This window comes from Aulonocara sp. 'chitande type north' Nkhata Bay, linkage group LG4 (genome assembly GCF_057382095.1).
Source record: "Aulonocara sp. 'chitande type north' Nkhata Bay isolate Kocher_YH1m ecotype deep benthic linkage group LG4, A_spYH_male_GT1.1, whole genome shotgun sequence".
In the NCBI taxonomy this organism is placed as follows: Eukaryota; Metazoa; Chordata; class Actinopteri; order Cichliformes; family Cichlidae; genus Aulonocara; species Aulonocara sp. 'chitande type north' Nkhata Bay.
Genome location: NC_141347.1, coordinates 36,980,498 through 37,002,914, shown reverse-complemented (window position 1 = coordinate 37,002,914; position 22,417 = coordinate 36,980,498). Strand labels below are relative to the sequence as shown.

Genomic DNA, 22,417 nt, shown 5'->3' with positions numbered 1-22,417 from the left:
AGGACGTGCTCTCAGAGGTGGTGAAGGCGGCGGTGACTGAGCCTAATCCACAGTGGAAGAGCTTGTTTTCCAGAATCCCAGCTTCAGCCTTTGTACGTTCTAAGTTCTTGCAATCATATCTTATAATGACTGTTAATGAGTTTAGAACATGGTCCCAATTAAAGAGCTCACAATCCTAATTTGGTGTCATAATCTGTTCTGACTGAATGAATGCAATCGCTCGTTTGAAGTCGGGCTACGAACAGAAAGCAGAAAACCTCCCGTAGCAAACGTCTCATCCCTTCACTGCATATTCATATCAAAAATAATCTGTCGATAGAGTTTAAGTCGTGTAAGTTTGATGGTTTATGTGCCGATGGTAAATTGGTCACACATTAACTTTTGTGCTGCCTGGTAGATACGTTCTCCAAATTAGGAAGTTGATGTTTGTTGCATGAAAGGACACCGCTGCACACAATGACCTCATCACTCCTTTAACAAACTGTTTTCTGGTTTAGGCCCGGAGTCCAAACAGGGCCCGTCCTCATCGTTCTGCTGACTCACAGAGCGATTTAATGAGCTGCATTCAGCACCGTGGGTATTTCAGTGATTCAGAGCTCAGGAATTCAGAGGAAGAGACCCGTGTTTCCGGCTAAACAGATGCCATGCCAGTGTGAGGCTGTGATGGAGGGCTGCTGTGAGGTTAAGACAAGCGTGCACCAGCTGTCTCTGTGGTGAGACCAGCAGCAGACTGTGGGGTCTCTCCGGGTCAGGGCGAGACCGATGGAGCAGAGCGGGCCTAAAATCACAAAAAAGATTTCTGCCTCCATTTCTCTGGGCTCAAGATCGGTTAATACTCATAAAAATGGCCATTTCCTAGAAGACGTGTCACATTTTTGTTCATATGATCCAAACCTTCTAGTTCAGGGGCTGTTATGGTCCGCCTCATTACAACACTCAGACTGTGACACATCACTGTCTGACTGACGTTTGCTGGATGTTTGCTTTCTAATCTTTGATTTACTACTTTGTCATTTTGATTTAACATCCTATAAACTTGATGTACCTTATGACAGCGGTCCCCAACCCCCGGGCCTCGGACCGGTACCGGTCCGTGAGTTGTTTGGTACCGGGCTGCGAGAGTCGAGGCTCAGGTGTGAAATGTATAGTTTTCAGGGTTTTTATCGGTTTTCAGCGTTATTTTGTTATCGTTTTTGTCGTTTACTCGGTTTTCCTGGGTCTTTTCACGTGTGTTATGAATAAATCTTCTTTTTTTCGGTACTGGTACTGGTTTTATTTTGTTGTATTTATCCGCGACACCTTAAAGGCCGGTCCATGAAAATATTGTCGGGCATAAACTGGTCCGTGGCGCAAAAAAGGTTGGGGACCGCTGCCTTATGATACCTCTCTGTGAAAAAGCTTTGAGGTCAGAGGAGAATGGACAGACTGATAGGAAGGAAACGGAAACTCTAATAGTCTAAGGAGCTTGGAAAGAAAAGCATCTGGACTTCTTTAGGTTGCTTGAAGACGTTTCACCTCTCATCCGAGAAGCTTCTTCATTACATTCAAGGTATGTAGAAGAGCATCTCTGAACCTTGAAGCAGCAGAACACCACACAACCGTGTCACTCCTGTCAAATTCAAATTCAAATTTTATTTGTCACACACACACAACCATACACAGTATGACATGGGGGTGAAATGCTTGTAGCTGTACAATGCCCGACCATTAAATGACAGAAGAAAAGTTTTACAATATTTACAATTTACTACAAAATTTACAAATTAACTTAGAAATTTACAGTAAAGAATGTGCAAATAGCAGAAGAGATTATAAAGATAAGGATTATAAATTATAGGAATTATAGGATTATAGGAAATGTGTGGTGACGTGTGTGAGAGTCCAGTCTTATAGTGACGTGTTTGGGAGAGTCCAGTCCTACACCTGGTTCAGGCCCCGAATAGCCTGGGGGAAGAAGCTCCTCCTCATTCTCTCTGTTTTGGCCTTAAGGGAGCGGAAGCGCTTCCCAGACCTCAACAGTGAGAAGAGTCCATTGTTGGGATGGGAGAGGTCCATCATAATCTTCCTAGCTTTGGACTTGCACCGCTTGGTGTAGATGGACAGCAGGTCAGGGAGCTCTGATTGAATGATGCGTTCTGCCGAGCGCACCACCCTTTGCAGATCTCGTCTGTCCTGCTTGGTGCTGTTCCCAAACCAGGTGCAGATGTTTGCCGTCAGGACGCTCTCGATGGTGCAGGAGTAGAAGTTCTTGAGCACCTTCAGTGGCAGATGGAAGTCTCTAAGTCTTCTGAGGAAGAAGAGACGCTGACGGGCTTTCTTAACCAGGGTGTTGATGTGACAGGACCATGACAGGTCCTGAGTGATGTGGACACCCAGGTATCGGAAACTGTCCACTCTCTCCACTGGCGTGCCACTGATGATGAGGGGTTTGTAATTCCTCGCCTGCTTTGTAGTGAAGTCCACGATCAGCTCCTTAGTCTTGCTGATGTTTAGGAGGAGGTTATTCTCCTGGCACCAGGTCTCCAGGTTCCTAATCTCCTCCAGGTAGGCCGTCTCGATGTTGTCGGAGATCAGGCCCACAACAGCAGTGTCGTCAGCAAACTTGACAATGGAGGTGGTGTCGGATGTGGCTACACAGTCATAAGTGTACAGTGAGTACAGCAGGGGGCTTAAAACACAGCCCTGAGGCACTCCAGTGCTGAGTGAGATGGAGGGGGAGACTTGTTTTCCCACCCTCACTGATTGGGGTCTGTCTGTGAGGAAGTTGAGGATCCACTGACACAGTGATGAGCTGAGTCCTAGATCCGTCAACTTGGTGAAAAGCTTAGAGGGAATTATTGTGTTGAATGCTGAACTGTAGTCCACGAACAGCATCCTAACATAATTCCCTCTGCCAGTGTCCAGGTGACTCAGGGATGTGTGGAGCAGGTGAGATATGGCATCGTCTGTGGAACGATTAGTCCGGTAAGCAAACTGAAGTGAGTCGATGGTGGGAGGAAGTGAAGAAGTGATGTGATCTCTCATCAGTCTTTCAAAACACTTCATCACAATTGAAGTCAGTGCTACTGGACGGTAGTCATTGTGGCAAGCGGGCTGTTGTTTCTTTGGAACAGGGACAATAATGGACCGTTTGAAGCACGTGGGAACCACAGCTTGGGCCAGGGAGAGGTTGAAGATCTCCGTGAACACCGGTGCTAGTTGATCAGCGCAGGCTCTAAGGACCCGGCCAGGGATTGCATCTGGTCCTGCTGCCTTCCTGGTGTTCACCCTCCTGAAGGTGTTCCTCACGGCATGCTCTGTGATGACGAATGCATTTTCTTCACTGGTGCACTCCGAGCGCGCGCAGCCGTTTGTTGTTTTAATTGCTGCGGCGTCGAAGCGAGCATAAAACGTGTTCAGCTCATCAGCCAGTGAAGCATCGGCATTCATCATTGAAGAAGCTGGTCGTTTATAGTCCGTTATAGTCCGCAGTCCTTTCCACAGGCTCCTAGAGTCGCACTGTCGTAGCTGTGACTCTAGTTTTTCCCCGTAGCTCCGCTTTGCCTTTCGGACCGCGCTGCGCACGTTGTAGGACGCAGCCTTGTATAGGTCCATATTACCGGAGACAAGCCCTTCATTGTAGGCAGTGGTGCGTGATCTCAGAGCGTCGCGGATGTTTTTATCCACCCACGGCTTCTGGTTGGGAAACGTTCGGATGATAGTTCTTTCTGCTGTGTCGTCCGCTAGTTTCCCGATAAATCCCACAACCGCTTCCGCAAACATGTTGATGTCATCAGAGCTGCGCCGAAACATGTCCCAGTCTGCGTCATCCAGTGCGTCCTGCAGCGCGGCCACCGATTGGTCCGTCCAGCGAGCGACCTCCCTCCTGATTGGTGGTTGCTGCTTTAGCCTTTGTTTGTAAGCAGGCATGAGGAAGATGGCGGAATGGTCCGATTTTCCAAATGCCGGCAGGGGTTGAGCCTTGTAACGGTTCTTGAACGGGGTGTAGCAGTGGTCTAATGTCCTCGTGCCCCGGGTGGGGCAGTTGATGTGCTGGTGAAGGTTGTGAAATGTCCGTTTGAGATTCACTCTGTTAAAATCTCCCATAACAATGAGTGCGGCATCTCGGTGAAGTGTTTGTTGATGTGTGAGAGCCTCATGTAGCTCACATAAGGCAGTGTCCGAGTCCGCGTGAGGCGGAATGTAAACAGTGCAGGCAATGACCGCAGTGAATTCCCGAGGGAGATAGAAAGGGCGACACTTAACGATCAAAAGCTCCAGATTGGGCGAGCAAGAGCGTGTGAGTGGGGAGATGTTTGTGCTGTCGCACCATCTGTTGTTCACCATCAAACACACTCCACCACCTCTTTTCTTCCCCGACTCCATTGTCCTGTCCATGCGGTAAACCGAAAAGAACCCCGTCGGCTGCACGGCGTGGTCTGGTATCGCTGGGTTCAGCCAAGTCTCGGTGAAGCAGAGGAGGTTGCAGTCCCGAATGTCTCTCTGGAACTTGATTCTGGCTCTGAGGTCATCAAGCTTGTTCTCGATGGATTGAACATTGGCTAGCAGGATACTGGGCATGGGTGCGCGGTGTGCGCGAGCCCGTAGCCTGTTCCTGATGCCGGCTCTTTTACCTCGAGGCCGTCGCTTAGGGTCGCGTCCTTTGTTCTCTCTCAGGATCTCCTTTGGCCAGGTTGGGTCCGGAGTTCAATCTTCTGTCAGTGTGAGCAGGAAACTGAGGGTTCAGTTCACACACCAACAGAGGAAGATGTTTGCTGGTCTGATGAGTCACGTTCAGACGGTCAGTTTGGAATCAACATGACAGCATGGATCCATCCTGCCTGTGCTCCGGCCGCTGCTCGTGTGATGGTGTGGGGAGGTTTCAGTACCAGCTTAGTATGGTTTACACTGCCCGAGTGTTGCTGCTGGCCGTGCCCATCCCTGTATGACCTCAGGCCAGCTCCAGGTCTCAAAGCTCAGATCATCTTGGACTGCTTTCTAGAACTCGGCAATGAGCTCACTGTACGCAGTCACAGATCTCAGTTTAATAGAGTTCAAAGTTCCTTCGTCTCCATAAAGCCTTCCAAGTGTTTGGTTTCTTTAACCCCTGGAGGGTCCTAGAAAAATGCATACACTATTGGGCTTAGAGCCACAAATCGACCCAAGACCCTCCAGGGGTTAAGGCCACAAGCGCCTCCTAAAGACGAGGACAGGAGGAAAGCTTGGATGGTGGTATGGCAGAGAGGCTGAGGCAGAAACCAGATCTGCTGCTTGGATGTCGATGTGTGCAACCTCAGCACAGACAGGTGCAACAGTAGAGCCAAATAGGGAGGTCAGCCGCTAGATATATACCTGGGTATATATAGTACATAGTGTACATACTGTACATAGCTGTATGGATGAGCTGCTGGGTGTCAAGGAAGGGACAGGTTAGCTGAGGAGGGTTTTATTTGTCCCAGTGTTGCTGTGGAGGTGCTGCGAGTGACAGTAATGACCTCCAGATGAGTTGGTCTGTGCAGAGGTCATTACAGGGAGTCCACATGTGTCCAGGTATTTTTCATTGCTGAAGTATAAGTCTTCCTTCAAGTCTGGCTGATATTACATTTCTCTGCTTCATGAAATTCTTGTTTCATGGCGGTTGTTTGGTTTTCCTCTGCGGCCCAGATTCAAAGCATCTGGGTTCGGTTCCCCGAGTCAGCAAAATCCAGCGCCAGTGAGATTTGAACAAGCAAGACAATATTTGCACATTGACGGGTTAACTGTGCTCTTACTGTGTAATAACGGTCTGTAATCCTAAAAAACATTTTGTAATAAAGGTCTTTAAAGTTATCAAAAACCAGCCTTCGTGAAATCTGTTTCATTTTCTCAAAAGCAAAAATTACTTTGAATTACAGGATGACGTCATTCATAAACTTTCCCAAAGCAGATTCCAGACTTCAGCAGGTTTATCGGGTTTATCTCAGTTTTGACAGTCGGCGAGCTGCTCGTTCAACTGTGACGTCCACTGCTGTGAACTGTTTTCATAATCTTTCTCTTTTCAGGCTGTCCCAGAACCACAACATGTCCCAGAACCAGCGCAGATATCAGAAGCTGAGCCGGAAGCAGCAGAAGATCCAGAGGTCACAGAAGCAGTCAGAGCACCAGAACCTGTGGCAGAACCAATAAAAGTGCCAGAGACAAGAGCAGAGCAACCACCAGCACCAGAAGCAGTCCCTGAACCAACAAAAGAGCCAAAGTCTGTTCCAGAATCAGTCACAGTATCAGAACTTGTCTCTGAAGCTGTGTCAGGCCCAGAACCTGTTCTCGAACCAGATGAAGCACAAGAAGCAGCAGCAGTGTCTGAACCCATACCAGGCTTGGTATCAGGCCCAGAACAAGCTGCAGAACCTACCCCAGAGTCCAAACCTGTAGCAGAGCCCTTATCAGAACCAGACAGGTCCCCTGAACTCATATCTGAACCCAAAACTGTCCCAGAACCTGTTACTGATCCAGAACCTGTGCTCGTGTCTGAAGTGGCAGCCCAGAAGTCCGCGACTGAACCCGAAGAACCGCTTGAGCAGATTCCCAGACCCAATGAAGGTCTGACAGAACCATCGCACAAGCAGGAACCAGAACCAGAGACCATCCTGGATGATGGTAAGTCTGCTAGCTGGACTGTGCATTTCTACTCTTCTGTCTCTGTTCAGAGAGGTTTTGGTCTTAGTTGACCTCGGTGGACCACATGAGTCCAGAACTGGTTTTATTTCTTGGCCAAGGACTGCCTAGTGTCTAAGTTTCCAGTAATTAAATATTAGGAGCACCCCGAGGCTCTATCCTGGGGCCTCTTCTGTTCAACATAAATTTGAAAAGCCAAACTTGTTAAAAAACCTGTTAAATAATTCAGTACAGCCTGTGTACTGATTTCTTTAGTGAAGAATGATGGTTCCTCAATTTCGCTTTATTTATTTAGCGCCAAATCACGACAACCGTTGGCTCAAGGGCTCCTGAACGTCTCAATGCCAACACCTCAAAAACATTTGCTTTGAACAGTGACATGTGGTGTAACATGTATGTGACAATGACATTGGTTCAGTATATCTGCTGCTAAAACAGACTAAACGTGCTGAAAGTTTGAACCCGCTGTGAACACTGAAGCTCCCACATACGTGCTCTGGGTTTACGTGTCAGCTTCGTTTACACTGAAGACAATCTTTGAGCAGAAAACTGAGGCCAGCAGCTGCGCGTCACAGATAAGTCACTTCCAGGAAACATTAGGAGTGTACACAGATGCTGGGCTACTGAAATACAACGTGTGACCCAGAGGAATATATTTTAGAACAGCTGATTTGCTGTTAATGAATCAGCAAGGAGGAAATCCGGCTACTCCCTGTGATCACTGTGACCTGCAAGTCTGGATCAGTATCCAGGTTCATGCATGATGCACAACCGTGCTCCGTGCGGCCGGCTGTCGACGCTGGCTGAGCCAGAGCGTGGTTACTGTATCAGCCGGCGTGCGTAGAGGTGAAGCAGCCATCTGCTGCAGGAGGATGATACTTAATCTTGAACAGGCAGCAAAGCTCTTGGCGTGCAGGCTGACGGCTCGCCATATGACCTCCAAGCTGTCACGCAGCAGCTGGAGCGACAGGTGCGTTTGTGTGCTCGGAGGTTATTGCTGCACAAATACAGTGGCAGAAATGATCAACCACAGACTGCAGTGATGTGACCGCTTGGACTTTGCTTCTAAGCTCTTTTAAATCTACAGTAAGAACTTTTCACCAAAACTGTGAGTCCTGCCGCTCTCGTTACTTCATGAAAGAAAACAGAGATGCACTTTAGTTGTTAGTCACTCAGCAAATGAATATAAAGAATAAAAAAAAGAAAAATCTTGTATTGTCAGTATGAGCTGATGAGTTAGAGCTGACATCAGCCAGATGCTAACATGTCTGCGCTCCCTCTGCTGTTCCAGATGTGGCTGCAGCTGCTGATGTGCTGAGCTTCACCCCGGGAATGAAACAGAGTAAGATGGCAGTGCTGATGACCCAGGAGGACATGGAGGAGGAGCAGAGGTTGGTTTCCTGGCTGACAGTTTCACTGCATGCTAACACTGACCTTGGTGCTGTGTGCCGTGATCACGCTGTTCTATCCTGCATGGACGGGTCGGCTGCACGGAGCAGCCAAAGCTGATTGGCTCCTTAAACCTTTCTGACACTCGGCGTGGAAGATTTGATGGAAGAGCTCAGGAAACAAAAAACAGCTGTGGTTTCATTTGAACTCATCAGGTTTTAATTAACCAGCTATTGTATGGATGTGGTTAGAGAGCTGTCTCTACCAGCACGTGGCTCAGTGTGGACAATGCTGTGTGTCAGTCGAATGCTGATTGGTTAAAAGTGGGCGGGAACAGGGAAGGGCGTGACGCCATGAATGGGAGAAGCAGGAAAGGTGGAGACTTGAACCCACCGACAGTAAACGGCTGCTTCGTGTAGACTGGGCTCGGTGTGGAACCAGAACCATGGCCTCCCTTTGCACCACCTCAGGTACACCTTTGTCGTACCTGTGCTGGGAGCAGCTCTGCCTCTTGAGGCTCTTTACACACTCCTGTGTTTCCATCCCAGCAGAATTTTAACTGAGGCAGCTGATTATTCAAATCGAGACTTTTGCCGAGGACTCGGTCCGTCCTCGCTGGAGCGAGAGAGCGCTCTGGTTCGTACATCCAGAGCAGCTTCTGTCTCCTCCGTTCGTGTCTGTTCTACGCGTCCTGAGGCTGACGCTGTCTGAACGCAGTGTTATGTAATCTGCTGCTACATGCTGTCTGTGCCCGTCTGTGAGCCTGCAGCTGGACGGAGTTCCCGTTGCTTCTTTGTTGAATCACAGTTAAGTAGAGAAGCAGCCTGCGGACGAAAGTCTGGCAGATTTCACCGTTTTTATTTTCTGCTCTTGTCGGTGTGGGGCGTGCACGTCTGCAGCGCTCTGATTGGACACTGGAGCTTTGTGTGGCTTGGTGCTGCTGCTGCACTGTGTTCCTGGAGCAGGGGAGGCCTCTCTGTTCTCAGTTTGCTGAGAGAAGCTTGTGCAGAATCCTCGCCGAGCATCTGTTAAACTCTGAATGTTTGCTTCCAGCTGCGCAGTGACCTTACCTTTGTGTTCAGTCTGACCCCAGCCTCGTCAAACACCTGGAGGCCAAAACCTTCTGAGTCAGGAGAAACTCGAGAAAGGGCGAGTCCCTCCAGACTGAAGGTCGCTCCTCACTGTGGGACACAGAGGCTTGCACAAAAGATGCTAACTGACCACAAACAGTCATTTTTCTGTCCTCTTGTAATCAGCTGTCATGCATCATGTGATGGATCTACGTTAGTGCATGAGGTGTCTGCATGCAGCTGCTGCATGCAGAGAGATGGGCGTGTTTCAAAGACAGATACAGCCAGCGCTGCAGTTTGTTTTGCACAGGTTTGGGTCAAAGTTCATCCCTGATTGGTCCCAGTCCTGCTGCAGCAGCCTGATGCGTCCTGTACTGGGACTGTTGCATCCTTATTCATCAGAATACATGTTGTGCATACTGGGAGGATCACCATCATGTGACACCTGTGATGTGCTGCTCTCACTTATAATTTGGTTATGACGCCGCGTGCATGTGTCTGATAGCCGTGTTCAGTTACACACAGAATCGTGATCATCAAACTTTTCATTTAAGCTTCTTTTTATATCCGCCCCTCCTGGAATATCCCAGCATGCACCAACCTTTTTTTTCTGGAGAATTTGCACGTTTTTCTGGATTGTATGAGTGACGTGTCTGACAGCCTCCACCTTTATCTTTCCAGGATAGAGCTCACGTCTGATTTTACCTCTCTGTAATCAGCCTCAGCAGACTCAGTGTGGTAGGAAGGAGCTGGTAAGGAGAATATCCCCTCCCTGAACCCTCAGCCCTGCCCGTCCTTAATCACCCCTAACGCTGCAGCACAGATAGACTGACGCCGACATTCACAGTGAGAAACAGAGCAAATGCAGCCAGTTAGATCAAAGCGTCCAATAAGAAGCTATAAACTGATTAACGTCTGTCCTGCAGAGCCGACAGCAGCTGCAGGTTTGACGTCTCTCATCTGAAGTTTCTTCAGGAGAACAAACATGTTGATCAAAGCAATTAAATGTGCTGGAGGAACATAATTAAAGAGCATCTGTAATAACTGCAATGATTTGATTATTTGAGTCAATCTGCAAAATGACGATAAAAATAAACTCTGAGAATCAGCGTTTACAGAAGCCGTCGTGTGATTCGCTTCAGCTGCAACATTAAAAGAAAACAGAATGTTACTAAAGGGATATTAAAGCCGTGCGTGTAGCGCCATTGTGGTACTTCTTTCACTGTGACCGTGGAGTCTCCTCCGTGGGGAGGGTCTGTGTTTGTGTCTCCCGTGGACGTTCGGGTCCAGCTGCTGGTTGGGTCCCTGCTGACACTGAGAACATGTTTTTGTGTTTTCTGCCCACGAGTGGGCGTGTCCCAACTTTTAATCGTTTCCTGTCTCTGCAGTGAGATATTCTGCATGAGGTGCTGATGACTGATTATTGATTGGTCTATCCCTGCGGCTGATGCTCCTCCCTGTTTCACGCTCATTCCTCTGCTGTTGGTCACATGGTCTGTGTTTACACCAGCCCGCCGCTCCAGACAGCGGCTGCTTATCCTCTTATCATTATTGTCCTTCACCGTCTGCTAACAGGAAGCTCAGCCCCGCCCCTTTAACCTCCCAGCAGTGTACCAACTGAGTGTGACCCAGCAGGGACAAAAGGCGGCTGATGTGGGTCACATGTTCTCTGTGGGGATAAAGGAGACGCTCCACCTCCAGCTGCAGCAGGAGCGCGCTCAGTGTTGTGAGGCTTCACGAGCTTTTAATCTAAAAGAAAAGAGCGCCGGGGTCACGTGACCACGCTGGGGCTGACGTGAGTTTCCCAGGCTCCAGGGTTGGACGAGCTCTGGGAGCATTTTCACAGACGTGTGATGGGAACTCTTTGAGTCATGTGAAGAAGATCAGGTTTGGTGCTGCAGTCACAGCGTGGACGCGTCCTCAGACTCCCCTTCATGTGATTCGGTCCTGCTGTGCGCTGCCTTCTTTACCTCAGACAGGTGAGATGCTCCTCTTCAGTCCAGCCGCTGACCTCAGACACACAGCTTTCATTATCTCCGTTACTTCAGGGCTACTGCCTGTTTATGGAGGCAGAGGTGTGACTGAGAATCATTGGATTTGGTTTTTATTCCTGGTTCATGTTTCCTGCCAGCCCGTCTCTTTGTCCTGCGAGTATCCGGTCATCTCTGATTCAGTCTCCAGCTTTCACACACACATTTCCTGACCTGCATAAACTACTGGAACACTTGGTTGCAGAGGCCACAGTAACTCGATTTTACTGTTCGTCTGCCTCACAGACGAGTGGAGCTGCAAACTTTGAGAAAAGGCCTGAGAGCAGACGTCACAGCTGCTGCCTCGTCCGGAGCAGTTTAATTTCTGGGTGTGGACTTTGATATCACTGCTGCTGTGATTCTAGCAGCGGGCTGCCAGACTTCATATCAGCCTCCTGCAGAAACTGTGCAGCGTCAGAGCAGGGTTACAATGATTCAGACGGGGTCCTGGAGGCGCTTAAACACATCCATAAAAATAGAGGTTGAATCATTTAAGCCAAACAGTTCAGCGCTTTATCCAAAGCACAGGAAACCGTGGCCCATAATTAACGGTTGCTGTTATGGAGAAAACGAGCAGTTTGATGGAGAGTCCTCCGCCTGCGTCTGAGCTCAGTTTCTTTTTTGGACTTTTCCACTGCGCGCAGCGTGGAGCTCACCAGCGCCCTCCTCTGGTCAAACACACCACACATTCAAAAGAACCATAATAATACCTCATATTAGTATAATCAGCTGTCACACAGTCAACGTCAGCCTGGACCAGGACACTGTGGAGTTCCCCACCCCTGTCATATGGAGTATTTTATTCCACGCCGACCGTGACGAGGGGCTGCTGAAGCAGAGAGCGTTTCTAAACGTGTTAGTGACGCATGTTCAGGTGCTGTTGAAACACAATACAAGCTTTACTTGTTCCACGTCCTTCCTGTCGCGACCCCGTGGGGATTTATGGGGATGAAGCGCGGGTCGTTTCATTGCTTCAGTCGTGGTGAATGTGCAGCACTGTGGACTCGCCATCTTTATTTTGACCTGTGGGAACTGGACGACTGTCATCAACATTTTTTCCTGTTGAATTTTCTGTATTCTGATCCAGGTGAATAAATAATTCCCGGGTGGAGGTGTGTTCTGTAGCTGGAGAAACACTTCTGAGAACTTTGCTTTGTGGCTGTAGCCTGAGGCAGCAGCTGCTGTCTCACCTGTGCAGGTGAAGCGTCGCTGTGGACCGGCTGCTCATCGAGCGCTCGCCTCTGCTCGTTTATTTCTGTCTTCGCTCTGGTCTCGTCACATCTGTCAGCTTCTGTCCAGCTGTGCTGCTCGCCTGCTAACCCTGCATGCTGCCTGCTACGGCTCAGCTAACGGTGAGTGCCGCCCTTTGCTTCACCTGTCAGGAGAGCCGTCATTAACCATGTTAGGCAACGTGTCCATGAGTCGAACTAGTTAACCTAACTGACCTCTGACTCTGGTCGCCTCGATCAGCTGGAGTCACTCGTGAAGGACTTTCCACTGAACTGTTAGCTCAGGCTTCCCGGTGACCGCTCAGCAACCTGCAGTCAAGGAAACGCGTGTTGTCTCCGACTGGAGGGTGACTGTTGCCTAGGTTACATCAGCCCCAAAGTGCTGCACCTAAAACCTGTGTGTGTTTTATGTTCTGGTAGCAGACCTCTGCAGTCTCCTGTGGTTCGCACTCAGTGTTGCCAACTCCCCAGTAAGGAAAATCGCTATTGGTTGTCCTAAAAGTCGCTAAATGACGTCATCGCCTAATTTGCATAATTGGTCATGCTAATCTAATTGCACCTATGTTGTTGGAGAGAGAAATAACATCGTGGAAGAGACATAAAGGGAGTAAAAACGTCCTAAATGCATTTAGAGTTTATTTAGAACTACAAATTAAATTTCTTTTAGCAATTATTGTTTTTTTAATGTCACAATTCCAACCCTGCTCCTTTACCCGGGCTTGGACCGGCAAAAGTGACCCGAAATAGGCGCTCTGGTGGAGTTACTTTGTGTTTGTGTTTATAAGTAGTTTTAAACCTTGTGATCCACAAAACAGCATAAGAGTAAAAGAACTGACTGCGTTACAGCACCCGCTGCTTGTTGAGAGTAAAAGCCATACGCGCTTTCACGTCTGAAAACTCGCTAAATATAGCGACAGAGTCGCTAAATTGGCAACACTGTTCGCACTGGATCAGACTGCAAACACCAACCACAGGAAACAGAACATTTGCTTTCAAAGTAAAAGTTGTGCCTTATCGCTGTAGCCAACACATTTCATGCAGCTTTTACTCTGAAGGCGAGCTCTGCCACAACAGCTCAGTGAGTCGTTGACGACTCGTTGCAAGTCGGCGACTTCTATGCAAACTACGAGGCACCAAAGCAACCTGGAGGAGGTTTTCGGTGCAGCACCGTTTACTTCTCTGCCCAAAAAACTTCAGCATCTATAAACCTGAATATTCGAGTAGAGTCAGTGTTGGCGTTAGCATCTCTCAGAGCTGAGGTGACTCCAGAACAACGTCACGTTAAACTGCGCTAACTCTGGTGCGTGTTAGCGTCACCGGGTTTAGATTTTCAGACGGTTTGAGTCATTTTTACAAGTTTTCCTGTAGTTGTGATCTCAAACTTGTGTTTTCTTTGTGTTCTTACAGCTGATCTGTGAGGATGAGGGGCTCTGAAGAGATGAGATAAGACCCTGCAGGAAGTCCTACTTTCTTCTCTTGTTGTTGAGTTTTGAGGTTTGAGCTGCTTGTGAAAAGCAAACGTCTTCACACCAAAGTGCCTTCAGGAGTTTCTTTTCTGTCTGCTTTTCGTGTCCAGCTTTTCTGAAGCAAACAAATTAATTATGTGAGTGAATGTTAATGAAGTTAACCTCAGTATAACCTGGTTCTCACTGCTGGTTTCAAATGAAGAAAGAAAATTAGACGACAAGCTGCAATAAAACGTTCCTGCTGGCTTCAGTGTTCAGTTGTGATTTTAAAAGTTAACCATGAAATAAAAGCGTGAAACATGTTGTTGATTCTTTCTGATCTTCATCCATCCATTCGCTTCCGCTTATCCTTTTTCAGGGTCGCGGGGGGCGCTGGAGCCTATCCCAGCTGTCATAGGGCGAAAGTCTTTCTGATCTTTGTTTTGTAAATTCTGGATTATTAAAAGTACTTTTGCCCATTCTTGATGTTTGTTTATTCTTTCCTGTTTCCTGTTTTTGCTTCAAAGTTTAGGTGGAGCTGACAGAGACAACAGCACCATCAGGTGGTTGTTTAGAGGCAACATATGAAAAACTAAAAGTGTAACCACAGACGACACAAAAAAGGAAAGTCCCTCCAAATATGGCAAACCTGCATTAAGATGTCCTCTGGCTGTAAGAGGTCAGGAGGTGAGCCTGCTGCTCAGCTGATCTCTGAGCTCGTCCAGCCTGTCGGGTTGATGAGCTCAGAGATCTGGAGGAGCTGGCTTTTGTTCCTCGCTCTCTCTCACTGAGAATTTAGGATCAAAAGTGATGAGTGACGAGTCTGGTTTCAAAATATCAAGATGCAGATGATTGAAACGCTCCTGTTTTATCTCAGCCTCAAGACCTAACAGAGGAGGGGCAGACGAAATACTGTCAGCTTACAGCCACTGCTGGGAATCATCAGTGGAAACACTTTCAGAGACGTTTGCAGTGCCAGAGTCTTTGGACTGGTTTCATTTAGCTGGATGTGTGTTGGAGTTAAAACTGCTGATTAATGAAGAAAATCAAATTTTGATCCACATGCAGTAACATCTGAAAGATTCTGATTGGCAGCCTCATTTTTCAGCCTGACGATGATCCCATACACACTGCCAGCGCAGTGAAAGCATGTCAACACACAGTGGAGCACTATCAGTCATGGATGGGCCTCCCCAGAGCTGGAGCTCAGCATTCCTGAAGCAGTGCGGGGACCAATGTTCCCCCCAAGCTGCGCGCGTGCACAATTCTGCACTGCTGCACGGCCTCTGCACACAGAAAAAAATCTACCTGAATTGAAATTAAAATAAATGCGTTAACAATTCTGTTCTTCAGTGTTAGTCAGACAGTGACTGGCTGCTCCTGTACGGGATCAGAACGATGCCGCCTTATCCCACATTCGTATATATGCAGCCAATCAACGTTGACAGGCTATGACAGCGTCCTTATGTGCCGACACCGCTGTTTTAGCGAGCAAAGCGGCGTGTAGTGATGCGCGAATCATGAACGAATCGTTCAGTACTCGAGAATCACTTTACTGACTCGTGAATCATGATTCACAAACCCAACTGACTCACTGACTCATCCCTGTTGCTGTTAGCAAACTCATTTCATTAGTAGAAATGTATCTAGCTTATAATTAAAATTGTGGAGAAAAACACAACATCCAGTTTCTTAACAAAAACATTTCTGCTCTGAACATGAAGAAAAAACCCTGAGTAGAAGCTCACATCAGGACAATCGCTCCTCAGTTCACAGTAGCATCGCTCTGCTAACTAAGTGTAGTCAATGGTTTTGTTGTGTGTCAGAACAATGAGGCGCCTGCTGAGTGTCACAGGTGTTACAGCAGTGACACATCTGCTGCTGTCAGGCCTGCAGGTATCAGGCTGTTGTTCTCCTTCATCTCATAGTGGACAGAAATTATTTTTGGAGCGGCACAAATAATTTGTGTGGCATCAGATTAGATGCAGAACAGCTGATTGTTCTGTAAATAGTTTGAAATGTTTGTTTAAAAAACGCCTTGGCTGCATTTTTAGGTAAACAGCTGCAAAAAACCTTGTTGTTTGCATTACTCAGTTACTTTTTTGAAGAAGTAACTATATCATTACCTGCCCAACATTGGTCATTATTTACTGTATTTTGCAGAGTTACAGACTCTCTAACAGACCACAGACTCAGAAGTCAGAGCTTTATAAAAAGAAAAAAAAGAAAAGAAAGAAAGTTGTGTTTTCAAAATTGGAGTTCAAGTTATTTTTACTTCCAATAGTGTTAACATGCTGCACAGGTCATGAACAAGATTTTTTTAAATTTTCATTGTAAGTGGGCTAAAGCAGTTAATTAAAAGTAGTGTAACATAAATGTAAATGCTGTAATTTGATTATTTTAATGAACCATGCATGGATTCGATGCTGGCGTGACCGTGTGCTCACGTCTGCTGTTGCTCACTGTGGTCCAAGTGTCCGCTCAGGGTGTTTGTGTGTTCAGACACATGAAAACATTAGAGGGAACATTGGTAGGGACATCCTGAGGCAGAAACATCCAAAGAAGAGCTCTGAACGTCCTTCAAGAAGCCTGGAGAAGAGATCCTCAGAGAGCTGAAGGATGATGGTGCTCACACCAAACATTCATTGTCAAGCTCGTTGGCTGAAGACTTCAGCGCAGTACTGTCTAATGATGTGCTACCTGGTTGCTAGCTGCAGGCAGCTATGTAAGGCTCAGATGGTGCAGATGGTGAGACTGTTAGCTGTTTGCAATAATCTGGTTCATTCATATTGAAATCATTCAGTGAACATCCAAACCCACTATCTGAAAACACCTGAGCGAGGATCAACAATAAAAACGATCCTGGAGGCTAAACTGTTAACCGTGTGTGTGTGTGTGTGTGTGTGTGTGTGTGTGTGTGTTGACATCCCAGGGTGCAACAGGAGCAGCTGGCGGCCATCTTCCAGCTGCTGAAGGCGAACCAGGAGGTGACAGAGGCCGACATAGAGGAGCAGCTGAAGCTTTACTCCCTCTGAAACACGAGAGACGCCATCGATCTGTCCACTCAGGAAGTCTATCACCATGACCACCATCACCAGCATCATGTCTCCAGACTGCAGCTCGCCATCTGTCAGACTCTAGGGACATCACTTCCTTCCAAAGCAATGCTAGGCTAAATTGTAGTAGCAGTTTGAAGAGCGCACTAATGGAAGCTGGCAGGCTTCAGATTCATATTCATGGCAGACACGTGAGTGCGGCGGCGTCCTCGTGACGTTTCCCCTCAAACCGCTTCATTGGCTCTCGTCTGAGAGCTTCTGACGTCACCAAAGACCAAAAAAAGAAACAGTGTGTGGGATGATTTCAGCCTCAAAGCTCACTGAACTCTTTTCTACATTAACTCTGTAAAAAACATTTCAGTGCTCATTAACAAACATTTTTCAAATATTTGCTGCAAATATTGTTATTTTAAAATAATATTAATGGAACATTTTTGCATCAAGATTGTCATGAAAACAACTTTTTTTCCGTCCACCGTTCATTTTTTATTTCATAGTTCATTTAAAGCATTTATAGTATTTTTAATTAGTTTTCATAATAATAATAAAAATGTCCCCAAGTGTCCCCCGAGCTGTGATTGGCCTCCTACTCAGGTCTGGCTGCTTCTTCTTCTGTCGCTGTTTTTCTGCACTGGAGCATCTGCAGTCACAATAAAGCTGTTTGAAATCTCGCAGTTGAGTGAAGTGTTATATTTTCCTGCAGGAAACGACAGAACACGCTGGGATGATGTACTGTAAGGCCGGCTTTTGTAGTCCATCCTGTAGACAGTGTAGTTTCAGCAGTGCAGACATGATTAAGGAGTCCAGCGTAAAAGCAGTCTGCTTCTCCTTTCCTGAGTCCTTTTAAGTCTCTCCTTCACACCTTTCCTTCACTCCATGGCCTTTTCCCACTGTGTGGAAACTGATCTGGAAAAGGAGACTTGAGTTCATGTCGGGGCAGCTGGAACTCACAGAGAGAAACATCAGTGCCACCTAGTGGTTAATGGTGAAACTGCAGAACAACAGGCTCAGCAGCAGAGGCTTGTTTGTTTGCAGCTGCAGGCTGTGTTTCCTCCTGTGAGCAGCAGAGGGCAGCATTTAACTAAACCACACAGGTTCAGGGCTTCACCTCTGAGACTGTGAGCAGAAACACGCTGTGCTTCCTGTTCGAGCTCTCTGCTCTTTCCTCTCACCCTCCCTTACTTCATTTTTCAGCAGAGCCGTCTGCCTTTGATTCCCCAGCATCTAAGGCTACGTCTAGGCTAGGCTAGGCTACGACGTAGCCCAAGGTGACGTCCCCACAGCAGGTTAAATACCTGGGACTCTCCATGATAGAGGTGAAAAAAACACAAAGATATTTTTGTGATTCGTTTGATTCGAGTATTTTTAAGCTGTCAAGTAAGAGTTTGATATAAAAATCTCAAACTGAAGGACCAAATCCAACCCTTTGGACATTTTAAAGTGGACATGAACAACGACATGTAGAAAGGAAAATTCTCAGCATGGATCTCTGCTCTGTAAAATGGTCTGTGAAGCTGGATTTAGGAAATAAGTGTTAAAGTTAACCCGACAAGGAAAATGTCGGTCGAGTGAACCACGGGGTTGTCGAACTGAAACACGCTCTCCTGCACACAGTCCTCATTTATACAGTTCTCTGCAAACCCGAACATCACGGCTAACAGGAGGACATACCTGTTCCAGCACAGCCAAACATCGAAGAACCACTTACTGCTAAAGGGACTGACAGTGGAAGTGGGCACTGGCTCCTTGGTTTCTTAACATGAAGCTTATCATTGCAACACAAAAAGAGACCTCCTTAGTCTGCTCTGCTCTAATGTTAGTTTCCATGTTTTCCACTGAGTTAGCAGTTCTGTCACCAGCTAGCTTACATGCATAGTAAGTCTATTAACAGCAAACAACCAACCGGTTGCTGTCACATTCTGTACTGACACAAGGTGGCGCTGAACATGTTGTACAAGCTTTAACTTATTTCACTTATTATACACCCATATCACTTTTTCTGGAGCTTAAATATTTTCCCCTCCTCTCCTGCTTGTAGCTGCTGCAGTCTGCACAGCAACCCACCAAAACCAGACAGTAGAACAGACAGGAGAGCTGACGTTAGAGGTGACAGCATCCACAGCGACACTGAAGTGTGGAGAGGTCTGTGATCACGTGCTCCACCCTAGTAACACTACAATCTCAATATCAAAGCACTGCTTCAGGTAATAAATGAAAAATGCAACATAACAGAAATTATAAATTATATTATTTTGATTTTTATTACTTTACACAGTTTTTAAAGTGATTTAAATGCTACAAAAAGAGCAATCACAAGCTCCCAGAACAGCATCTTCAAACAGCAAAACATGGAGATAATAAACTCAATGTGCAAATTTGAAAGCTGACAGTAACAGATGTTTGGCTTCTATGATTTTTCTTTTTTAAAGAGCAATTTTGGAGGATGATGTTCTGTTTCAGGTTTGTTTCCCAGTAAAGTATCTGGAGGTACCCAGTAATCTTGTGGCTCTCCCCTCCACCAACAACTGCTAATTCACTGGTGATTATTTTACTGTAAACTACTCTGCAAACCACTGAAAGTTAGATGTTTTTAAAGAGTTTAGAGAGCTCAACCAATCAGCAACCAGAATACAAACTGTACAGATGTCCCTTAGCTTGTGATAAAAGACAGAAACATCTTGTGAGGTTGAGGCACAAAACGATGATAACAGTCATTGCTCAAGACTTTCTACATTTGAAGCAATGCATGTTCAGGGATTGTAACATCTAGTCCTGTTGCTTAAAGCACAAATATCCCTTACAATATGAAAAGGTAAAAAAAGAAAAAGAGACCTGGTTGCATGAACATTACACCGACTCACTGCTGCATCATGTGGTACAAACTGGTATTAGATGAAAATACAGCCCAGGTCAAATCGTCACGGTAACGAGCCATCGCGGCCATTCCTTTCATTTTTAAAGGTTTGAATCTGTTTTTGAAACATTTTACAAAAAGCTAAATCAATTAAAAACTCACTTTTTGCAGCATTTCTCAGTGAGCGTTTTGGCCTTCATCGCTAAAGCTGTTGTTCCCATCGACAGTACTGAACCCCCTAAAGCTCCCAGTAAAGCTCCCGATGTAGACGTCAGCTCACCACCTCCAAGTAAATATCCCCCCACAGATCCCAAAATGATTCCCACCAATCCAGTCCTTTCCAGAAGCGCACGCCTGCCTGTTGTTTCTGCTGTTTTTGGTTTTTCGTCCTGCTCGTCCGGTTTTCCAGCCTCTTGGAGCATGTCAGGAGTGTAGAAGTAATCTTTTCCCATCGGTGTTATCTTCTTCAGCAGCTCGGTGACCTGAGCAGGACTTTTGTCTTCAATGTTAAAAGCAAAATATCTCCACTGGCACTGCTCAATGAGTTCTCTGAAATCCTTACTCTCGATCATAGCCTCCTGTATGTTAGCTTCATAGTCTTCATCTTCATTTCTATGGGTGAACACCACTGTTGTGTAGGCCAATGCACGTCTGCCAAAGGTGCGCACAAAAACCTCCAGTACCTCTAATTCTTCAGAGGTGATCATACCGAACCTCAGCACCAGCAGGAACACATGAGGACCAGGAATGGCAAGATCAATGGATCGCTTGATCTCGTTCACCAGCTCATCTTCATGTTTTCCAGGTTTAAACAGACCTGGAGTATCAACAACAGCCACTTTTTGACCTTCCACAGTGCTGTGGGATTTCTGTGTGCGATCTTTGGACGAATCCTTTGAGGTGAAAGTCTCTGTGTTCCCCATGATGATGTTTCCTAGAGTACTTTTACCAACCCTGGTCTTCCCAAACAGCACGATCCTCAGGTCATCTGTTGGAAGAATATTAGTATGTGAGAACTGTCCCAGTCACCATCTCTTACAGCACTGACATAAATCATAAAGCAGCTGCGAGGAAGGAAATATAAAACATGAAGGCAGGAGGAATGAACAATCAGCGTTTATTAACAAGGAAACACAAAATCCTTTCAGCAGAGACACAAAACAAGATTCCCAAAAATGCAGAGTGGGAAACCACAGAGTGCAAGACGATGGATCAGACAAACATTAAGAGAAGGCTCTGAATTGACCGACGTGACCTGAACATGTCTGTGCAGCAGCCATAATCACAGCTGGTAGGATGAACACTAAAGAAAGGTTCCTTGGTGCTTCCTTTGTTACCTCCTTTAGCAGAGGAGACACTGGAGCATCCATATACGAAGGAGATAATCCACAGTTAAGCACCATCAGCAGCTGATGTGTGGTAGTCTGATGCTCTGAGCACCATGCTTGTGTGTTCATGGTCTTATAGAGTGATTGGACGCAGGTGAAGACAATCAAACACGTGATTTCAAACAAACTTTTGTCACTTTGTCATTATGAGGTGTTGTACGAGAATTTAAAGACGAAAAATCAAAAGGCTGTAACATGAAAAAATGTGGAAAGCTTCGTGAATTAAGCAGATCTTTCATTGGATAAAGCAAATAAAAAAGTTTCTATTTATTTTCATGTGCATATCACATTAAGTGGCATAAAACTGACCAAAATCATCTCTACACAAATGTAAACATGTTCAGTTACAGATCAGCTCTGTTTTAATCACTTATTTTATGGATTTTCGTAATTGTTCTGTTTACATTGGTTACGTTGTTCTCTCTCGTGCCATCTCATTTTTGGAAGAATAACCTCTTTAATCTCAAATGTACCTTCTAATATCTTTGGGGTTTTTTTTCAGATCTGGGACTGAGGAGCAGACTGAGAGATAAGTGGATATATGGAAATGTATATAAACTAGGGATGCACCGATACTGATAGGTATCGGTGCATCCCTAATATAAACATATTAACTCGTACTTATAGTAGTAACTCTCACTTATTTCACATTGTTATGAAATAAAATTATACATATTATTCTGTATAGATAGAACAAAAATTATGAGTAATGAATTACCAGGCTTGTTTTTTCATGTATTACTAAAACAATAATCACTGTGCAGCCACACTCTGTCTTTTTCACTCTATAACTAACTATAATCTTTACAACTAAATTTAATTAGATAATATTTTGTAACTGTTAGGTGTCTTCTTAATTTGGAAACGTGGATAATAACGAGAAGTGTAGCCTGAACACATACTGTAATGTCCTCTGCCTCTAACGCCTTGCTAGAGTCGACATTCAGACTCAACTCCTCTTCAAAATGACCACGCAGACACGAGGGTTTGACTTCACTCGGTTTACTTAGGCCAGTTGAAGTAGAATAAAACTGAGAAAACAACATGAAATGCTCTTAGAAATCAAAGACAAGGACAAATACACAATAACAGTACAAATGACTTGTTTAGCCAAAAGCGTTAGCGAATCCTCTCTTTACAACCATTTCTATTAAGCAAACACTGCAATCGCATTTCAAGTAGATTTTGTTCATTAGTAAGGATGGAACAGAATTTCATACCGACAACGCCCTTAAAGACCATCTTAAGGGAGACAATTGTTACTACAGCAGAGAACAGAAGTCTTTTCCCCAAACAATAGCATGCACTTTCTGATGACATCAT

At 46.0% G+C, this 22,417-nt stretch overlaps 2 protein-coding genes across 9 annotated transcripts in view; one reads left to right on the top strand and one right to left on the bottom strand.

Moving 5' to 3' along the window:
* LOC147333254 (uncharacterized) overlaps positions 1-17,523 on the top strand; it is a 23,273-nt gene extending 5,750 nt beyond the window's left edge. The window contains exons 2-5 of one of the 5 annotated variants that reach the window (XR_015128890.1): positions 6,021-6,615; positions 7,925-8,024; positions 12,210-12,474; positions 13,759-14,277. Coding sequence is in view for 4 of the 5 variants with exons in the window: in XM_086290319.1 (XP_086146445.1) it covers positions 6,021-6,615; positions 7,925-8,024; positions 16,729-16,831 (798 nt within the window). In the remaining variant the exon portion in view is untranslated. Of the gene's footprint in view, positions 1-6,020; positions 6,616-7,924; positions 8,025-9,773; positions 9,845-12,209; positions 12,475-13,758; positions 14,278-16,728 lie in introns of those variants that run through there. The other 4 variants (XM_086290321.1, XM_086290320.1, XM_086290319.1 and 1 more) reach the window with 4 other exon arrangements.
* Positions 16,733-22,417, bottom strand: LOC147333253 (GTPase IMAP family member 9-like). Of its 4 annotated transcripts, none has more exons than XR_015128891.1 (3): positions 21,044-21,157; positions 18,524-20,694; positions 16,733-17,758 (listed from the first exon to the last, which is right to left on the bottom strand). XR_015128891.1 is itself a non-coding variant. In XM_086290324.1 (2 exons), the coding sequence occupies exons 1-2, from the start codon at positions 22,415-22,417 to the stop codon at positions 19,865-19,867; spliced, it is 933 nt and encodes a 310-aa protein (XP_086146450.1). In that variant the 3' UTR covers positions 16,733-19,864. The 4 variants fall into 4 exon arrangements, 2 of the variants coding, with proteins under 2 accessions (XP_086146450.1, XP_086146449.1); XR_015128892.1 differs by having other exon boundaries at positions 18,561-20,694; XM_086290324.1 differs by lacking the exon at positions 21,044-21,157 and adding an exon at positions 22,315-22,417 and having other exon boundaries at positions 16,733-20,694.

What these genes read in the sequence shown, in the direction of transcription:
- LOC147333253 (XM_086290324.1), bottom strand. Translation starts at nt 22,417, where the DNA reads ATGATGTCATCAGAAAGTGCATGCTATTGTTTGGGGAAAAGACTTCTG. An exon ending in GGTCTTTAAGGGCGTTGTCG is followed by an intron (nt 20,695 to 22,314) that starts GTATGAAATTCT and finishes TTCTTCCAACAG; the next exon opens with ATGACCTGAGGATCGTGCTG.